Source organism: Lampris incognitus, chromosome 5, assembly GCF_029633865.1.
Source record: "Lampris incognitus isolate fLamInc1 chromosome 5, fLamInc1.hap2, whole genome shotgun sequence".
Taxonomy (NCBI): domain Eukaryota; kingdom Metazoa; phylum Chordata; class Actinopteri; order Lampriformes; family Lampridae; genus Lampris; species Lampris incognitus.
The window spans coordinates 3,429,009-3,436,991 of record NC_079215.1 but is presented as its reverse complement, the minus strand read 5'-3'; the positions used below and the strand labels follow the sequence as shown (position 1 = coordinate 3,436,991).

Sequence of the window (7,983 nt, the reverse complement as noted above, 5' to 3'; positions counted from 1 at the left end):
GCAGCCTGCCTGTCTAGCCCGCCCGCTAGCTAGCGGCCGCTATCATTACGTCTCTTGTCTTTTCTTCGGTGATGGCTATCGGACAGTCACGCTTTGCAGGAAGTGACGCAATGCCCCATATCCGTTGCAAACGATAACAACACACTAACGTAGGCTGGCTAGCTAATAGAACTGCTAGCTAATAGAACTTTTTCCACACAAATTTAAGCAGATATTTAACGTTGTCAACTCGAAATAACCACTGAATACATATGCCTTAACCCACTACAGTATCCAGCATGTACCTGAAACATAACACAATACTTTAATTTGACCGCTCGCCTAACGTTAGCATATGCTAGCTAGCGATGATTTGCAATGTTAATCTCCATAGACGAGGTTAGCTCGGGGCTAATTTTAGCTAGCTAGCTAACGTTAGGCGAAAACGAACAGGAAAGACGCCACATAATTGTTAGCTATAACATATTTACTTTAATGGTTTAAAAACGGATAGCTAACACAGCTTAAGCTAGGTGTACTTAGTGGAATAGCAGGGGGTATTTGGGAAAGCTTTCATGTGCCTATTAGTGGAATACTTTAACTTTTTTTGATAGCCTATGTCAGCTGACTTATCACTGAAGGAGGCAACACTACTCAGCCTATTTCCCATTCATGAAACCTTCAGCATCTGCTACAATGCCCATTTTTGTGACTGTGTGCCTGGTAGGGACACCAGACGCACCTTCACAAAAATGAGCGGTTTCATGAATGGGAATTATAGGCTGAATCAGTTACCTCCTTCGGTGATAGTGGTAGATTCCCAGATAAGGCTATTACAGTCTAGTGTTTTAGCCCAATGTTGTTCTCAGGGTTATAATAAAGATGGATGAGATTATAATAAATCTTTATTTCAGACATAGGTCCATATCACATACAATGAAAAAAACAGGAAAATAGAAATAAAGTTAGTATGAACCAATGCTGCCACACGGCTACAGTATGTTTGGGGTTATTAGGAATTAGAAATAAACTTTGTATCATCAGAAGACATAACCTTTAACAAAATATAATTAAATGAGTTAGGATAAATTAACCAAACAAAAACAGGTAGAAGAACAAAGTTGCCTGCGATGAATTGGAGGTTAAAATATGCTAAACATTAGCCGATAAATACTTTATAATAAAATCATCAAACAAGCCTGAAAACAACGTGAAAAGTAAATCACTCAATAGAACACTGTCAAATATCAACGAATATAAAATGTAATCCAACGCAGTTGTCAAAACTGAATGTATCTTCTTAAAATATCTAAAATAACAATTCACATAAATTCTATAAGCGATAAATCATGAGAGGTCTAAGGGTTGGGAAAATAACCCATGGCTATGTGAGCTGTGAGGCCCGAGACAAAGCCGAAGGTCTTAAACCTCCCCTAGCCTAACTGTTTCAACACTCTTGAGGGAAGAGGGTGCACAACACACTCGGGTTAGGGTCAAGCTTTGCATTTAAGATTGCTCAAGAGTGTAGCATTTAGAGAACTTATAACATACAGTACAAGGAAATAACACAGATTTGATGAATAGACTAACCTTTATAGACTTCAGGGGTGACAAAGCAGTGGTAGCTTCTGTTGTCTGTGATTGATAATCAGGTGATGAGACAGAAGCAGGCATATTTGATAACACACCCTCAGCTACAGCCTGATAGAAGACAAACAAGGGAATGCATATCAGCTCTCATATAATTCCTCTCAACCAATCACAACATGTCAAATGACATGATCAGATCTAACTTGAACAATAATTAAAGGGATACCATGCAGGTTATCCCTTCAAAAATAAAATACAGAGTTATTTAAAAAAAATAATCATACTAAATGATGGCGTAAATCCCACTATAATGTACCATCTAGTCAAAAAGTAAAAATATAATATAGTTTTTCTTAGGTTCTGCTTTCTTCTTCATCTCTCTGTGTTATTGTTTTGGTCTAGTCGTGCAGCAGATAAGTAAGAAAATGTGCACTTTCTTCCTAAATAATTAACCTTCAGCATGTATGATCTATACATCCCTTTAAGACAATTCTAATAACTATCTGTTATAAAACTTACCAATGACTGAACTGTAGTGGTTGACTGGGAATGGTCAGAGGGCAAGTGAGTGGAGGGCGGCAGATTTGTGAGCTTGAAACTTGAACTTGATCTCATTGCTTCAGCCCGACGACCAACCCTTCCTGAGAATGGATGTTTTTTAGGGACCATGCTGAGAGATTTCAGGTGTCTAGCCTTCTTAGATGGTGGGGTGTATGACAGAGGAAGGGTCTCGTCGTGAGGAGTGTGAACCCTAACATCCTCCAAAAGGTCAGTGAGGCGACCAATCACAGAGTCCAGAAATGACTCATCCTGCAGAGGGTATGCAAGGTCTGAGATCTCACGCAGTAAGCTGCCACACTTCTGCCTTTTCTTGGTTTTGGACTGTTTGGTCATCTCAGTAGAGCTGGGGTCTCCGGTCTCTCTGGTCTCGGGCGGTGGAGAAGAGCTGGGGTTTCCGGTCTCTCTGGTCACGGGCGGTGGAGTAGAGCGGGGGTCTCCGATCTCTCTGGCCTCTCCTGTCACAGGGTGGTTTCTATGCTCCTCAACTGGGGGGAAGGACCCATTGAACTGTTGTTCCTGAACTACAGGTTGGTTGGTTGCTAAGGCTACCTTTAGTTCTCCTGCCTTCTTCCTCCTCAATTTAGGAGAATCCTCATCAATCTAAAACACAAAATACGATCCAATGGAGACATGTTTGGGGAAATAACTGATTAAAGTTAGCTGAACTCAATGAGAAAATACCTTGTATTCAGGAAATCTGGTGACATGAACCACAAGGATGGCAGCTGGGCACCCAAGCTTTTTTGTGTCCTGGACTAGGCGTCTCCTCTCTTTATGTAGACCTAAGTGGTCCGTGTGGTCATTCAGCTAGAAAATAAGCAGAACATAACACTACTAAAACTTTTCACATCACATGATTGATTTCATAAGGATTTGACACCCTGTCCGGTTCCATTGTAAAAATGGCACACAAATAACATGGGGAACACTAGGGTGGGGCATTTGGATGTGAACTGACAACTTTCAGGTTTATTTCAAGGACTTGACTAAAAAGATTAAAGGAAATGTCCACTATTTTTCAACCTGGGCCCTATTTCCTGACATTAAATGAGTGGTGACATTTTTAATTTTTGAAATAGCTCCTGTCGGGAGTTATGGACCAGCCAAACTGACTGAAGTTCTTCCCACACTAAGCTTGTTTCAATAGCTGCTATTCTGTAAATGCTGTCAATACAAATTTTGAGTATAGCTGCTATTCCTGGTTTTACCAGCAGAGGTTGAACAGCACTTTTATTTTGATATTAGATTATTATTAGCCTGGCTAGTTATTGAAGGCATCAAATAAAGACAAAACCACATGTAGCTAGATAAAGAGATAGAAAAAAATAGGACCCAGGTTGAGAAATAGTGGAAATATTATAGCCTTCTAAAGCAGATCTGATTCTGGACAAACTCAAGGTGGCAACCCTTACCAGTTCTTGTTGTCGACTCTTGTGCCTTTCATGCCTGTCTGGACCCTGGTGACAGTCATACCCTTTCCTCCCTACCACAATGTACGGGGTACCATCGAAGGGGATATGCTTGCTCTCCCAATGGACATGATAACAAGCAGGCCAGGGCTCTGTAACATTAATGTTAGCAGATGACATTAGTTAGCTGGTCTGTTGTTGTCAACATCTACTTCTACTAGCCTTAAATAACGTTAACGTAATACTTTTCCAGCACATATATAACGTTAGCGCCGGTGCAGCAGGATGATAATAGTCCTCCTGTGTAGGTAATTGACCAGGAAACGTTAACCAGCGTTACGTTAACGCTACGGACAACTAGGAAAACATGACAGCGTTAACGTTACGGGCAAATTTAAGTTAAGTTACAACTTTCGCTGGCTATCGATAACGTTTACTACTAACTTTACGCTACTAACGTTAGCTAACGCTAGCTAGCTAACGTTAACGTTCGTACTAAAACAAGTGACCGCAAACTCACCAGTAATCGTATGGTAAACACCAAAATCTTTGTCCTTCCTTTGGACTATGAACTTTGATGTGGTGTCAACTTCATGCTGTCTAAGATTAGACTCAAATGAGCAATATGAATTGAAACGCTGGGAGTAACCAGCGTTGCTCTCCATTGTTAGTGTTACCAGTAACGTTAACGTTATTTCTGACTGTTTGCTAGTAATGGGAGTGTTTTGCTAACTAGCCTAGCATGAGAGGGAACGCGTTTGAAGTTTCCATAGTAACGCAGGCGGGTCCAGCCCGGTGAGATCACTTCCGGCGAAGCGTGACTGTCCGATAGCCATTACCTTGTCTTCCGCCGTCTCCTCTTCTTCTTCCCCTCTCGGTTTACTGGCGGATCGCAAACAACTTTAACGTGCATACCGCCACCTACTGTACAAGAGTGTAACTTTTTTTAAAAAAATACGATTTATTTCAACACATACAACACAGCATAACGTAATACATATATACATAATTTTTTAAAAGAAAGCAACAAAAAACTTTCACGACAAAACGAGACTTAAATCCTACCCATCAACCTTGTGTCACCTTTTTTTTTTACTGAAAGTGATTCATGTACAAAACATAAAGGCGTACAAACCATGACAGCACACGCCTCTTAACATACAAGGCACCTCAGCGAAGAAAGAGAACTTAAATTGTATAAAATAAAATATATAACATAAATGGATTTATTTATTTTGTTATGCCTTTGTTTTGTAAATGAATTGCTTTCAATAAAACAAGTGACACAAGGTTGATGGGTAGGATTTAAGTCTTGTTTTGTTGTAAAAGTTTTAACAAATGATAGAGAATAAGAAAGTTAATAAAGATAACACTTATGCACTTTTTCATAGTTGCTCTAGGGGTCCTCAGATATGGTCAGTTCTTCATAAGCTCTGTGGAGAGACTTTGTATGTTTTTGTTTTGTTTTTTTTGTTCATTAGTCACAATGCACTGAGATGATCGTCCACAAGGTTCCTTTTGAAAACAGAAAAAGGGGTTTCATTTTCCTCCATTTGGATGTGTGGATGAAACATGTCGCCAGGACTGTCATGTTGTTCAAATCCAAGTCCCTCTTCATGTCCTTCATGTTGATACCAAACACACTACTTTCTCTTGTGAGAGGAGAAAGTTGGATTTTGGTTAACAGCCAGTCCTGCAAATCCCCCCTACATGTCTCAGAGTACATGCAATGTCTTGAGTACATGCAATGTCTTGAGTACATGCAATGTCAGAGTGCATGCAATGTCAGTGTACATGCAATGTCTTGAGTACATGCAATGTCAGAGTGCATGCAATGTCAGAGTACATGCAATGTCAGAGTACATGCAATGTCTTGAGTACATGCAATGTCAGAGTGCATGCAATGTCAGAGTACATGCAATGTCAGAGTGCATGCAATGTCAGAGTACATGCAATGTCAGAGTGCATGCAATGTCAGAGTGCATGCAATGTCTGAGTACATGCAATGTCAGAGTACATGCAATGTCAGAGTGCATGCAATGTCTTGAGTACATGCAATGTCTGAGTACATGCAATGTCTTGAGTACATGCAATGTCTTGAGTACATGCAATGTCAGAGTACATGCAATGTCTTCAGTACATGCAATGTCAGAGTGCATGCAATGTCAGAGTACATGCAATGTCAGAGTGCATGCAATGTCAGAGTGCATGCAATGTCTGAGTACATGCAATGTCAGAGTACATGCAATGTCAGAGTACATGCAATGTCAGAGTGCATGCAATGTCTTGAGTACATGCAATGTCTGAGTACATGCAATGTCTTGAGTACATGCAATGTCTTGAGTACATGCAATGTCTTGAGTACATGCAATGTCAGAGTACATGCAATGTCTTCAGTACATGCAATGTCAGAGTGCATGCAATGTCTTGAGTGCATGCAATGTCTTGAGTACATGCAATGTCTTCAGTACATGCAATGTCAGAGTACATGCAATGTCAGAGTGCATGCAATGTCTGAGTACATGCAATGTCTTCAGTACATGCAATGTCTTGAGTACATGCAATGTCAGAGTGCATGCAATGTCAGAGTGCTTGCAATGTCTTGAGTACATGCAATCTCAGAGTACATGCAATGTCAGAGTACATGCAATGGGAAAAAAAACCCTGATCAGCGTTTCTGTATCAGAAGCTGCAGTTATTATGATCGATACCACATCTTAACAGCTCACTTGATGGATAAAGTGCACTTGAGAAAGTAAATAGTGCTTTCCTGGCGATTTCCTTCTTCTTCTGCTTCTTCTGAGTTTATTGGCGGTTGGCAAACAGCTTTCGGCTGCATTAGCGCCACCCACTGATCTGGAGTGGACTAAAGCTCTACCTTCTCTCCAATTCTTCTACCAAGCAAAGAAATTAAATAAACCAAATTAAATAACTAACTAAATAAATGAATAAGATGAATAACACTAATATTTCTCGAATTCTACTCTTTAGTGTTGATGACCTTAAATACTTCAGGAGATTCTAACACGTCACCTGAAGATTTTTTGTTAGATTGATATTTTGCTCTCCAATCTCTTAATGCATTCCTTAAAACTTCTCTCTCATATTTCTGCCACTACAATAATACCTGATCCACTGTTTCTTCCTCCCCACAATATTCACTCTTTCCATTATTATACTTTCCAATCACAGAGCAAAACTACCAGTAAGACCATTCCCTAACCTTGTTATAACCCTCTCCTCTTTCCTAGTGTAACATGCATGGATGACTAGACTCGCTAGCCCTTGGCTAACGGGTCGGACCCTTTAGTCGACTGGTTAACGTTGTCACCCGCGGTGCAGGAGATCCGGGTTCACGTTCTGGCTGCGGCGGTTCCCGGGCTGCCCCCCGAATTCGCTACACTATGTTGCCCTCCAGACTCTGAACTCCCAACTAATGGTTTATTTTTAAGAAGATAGCTTCCTTTACTTTCTTTGTCCCATTCGTTCTGCAACATCTTTTGATTTGTCCCTTAATCCCCACTTCAGCTTCTGACTCGCTAATATTTACTTTAATGCGGTCACTCCCACTCTTCAAAGCCCTTTTTGCTTTTTCACCCACCTTCTCATTCCAATCCGTTCCGACATTGGCAGGGACTTTTCATTCACTTGAGGTGGTGGGGGTCTATAAATTATAAACGGATCCTTTCTGCAGATCCTATTTTTGCAGGTTGTTCAATATTTTGCCTGTTACTTGGCAATACAAAGTACCAACACAGAAACAGCTTTTCTTCAGGATGACTAAAGTGACTCACACACAGACGTTGACTCAGCCTCCTGTTAAAGGATTGTGACATGGAGCAGATATTTATTTTTCTCCCTAACTGTATCTGGCTAATTACCCCACTCTTCCGGGCTGTCCCGGTCACTGCTCCACCCCCTCTGCCGATCTGGGGAGGGCTGCAGACTACCACATGCCTCCTCCGAAACATGTGGAGTCACCAGCCGCTTCTTTTCACCGGACAGTGAGGAGTTTCGCCAGGGGGACATAGCACGTGGGAGGATCACGCTTTCCCCCAGAACAGGTGCTCCGACCGACCAGAGGAGGCGCTAGTGCAGTGACCAGGACACATACCCAAAGCTGGCTTCCCACCCGCAGACACAGCCAATCGTCTGTAGGGACGCCCGACCAGGCCGGAGGTAACACAGGGATTCGAACTGCGATCCCCATGTTGGTAGGCAACGGAATAGACCGCTATGCCACCCAGTCGCCCCTATGGAGCAGATCTGTACCAGGGATCTGGAAGCACACTGCTAATATGTAGCTAACAGCTAACTCTTCCTCTCACCTGCACTGCTGTACATGATTTTCATGTCACTTTGGACCAAGTCCTTCTCTTCCCTGGTTTTTAACTAATAGATCATTTTAGTGTTTTTTGTTTTTTATTTATTTCTGATTTTTCCC

At 41.5% G+C, this 7,983-nt stretch overlaps 1 protein-coding gene across 1 annotated transcript; it reads right to left on the bottom strand.

The window, feature by feature from the left end:
• Positions 1-888: 888 nt before the first annotated feature.
• Positions 889-4,204, bottom strand: LOC130112333 (uncharacterized). The gene is made up of 5 exons (XM_056279661.1): positions 4,060-4,204; positions 3,543-3,691; positions 2,812-2,937; positions 2,089-2,730; positions 889-1,680 (listed from the first exon to the last, which is right to left on the bottom strand). The coding sequence occupies exons 1-5, from the start codon at positions 4,202-4,204 to the stop codon at positions 1,486-1,488; spliced, it is 1,257 nt and encodes a 418-aa protein (XP_056135636.1). The 3' UTR covers positions 889-1,485.
• Between the last annotated feature and the right edge of the window lie 3,779 nt (positions 4,205-7,983).

Coding starts and splice junctions, on each gene's coding strand:
- LOC130112333 (XM_056279661.1), bottom strand. CDS start 4,204: ATGGAGAGCAACGCTGGTTACTCCCAGCGTTTCAATTCATATTGCTCA. Junction 2,938..3,542: donor AGAGTCGACAACAAGAACTG/GTAAGGGTTGCC, acceptor CTTATTTTCTAG/CTGAATGACCACACGGACCA. Junction 2,731..2,811: donor CCAGATTTCCTGAATACAAG/GTATTTTCTCAT, acceptor TTTGTGTTTTAG/ATTGATGAGGATTCTCCTAA.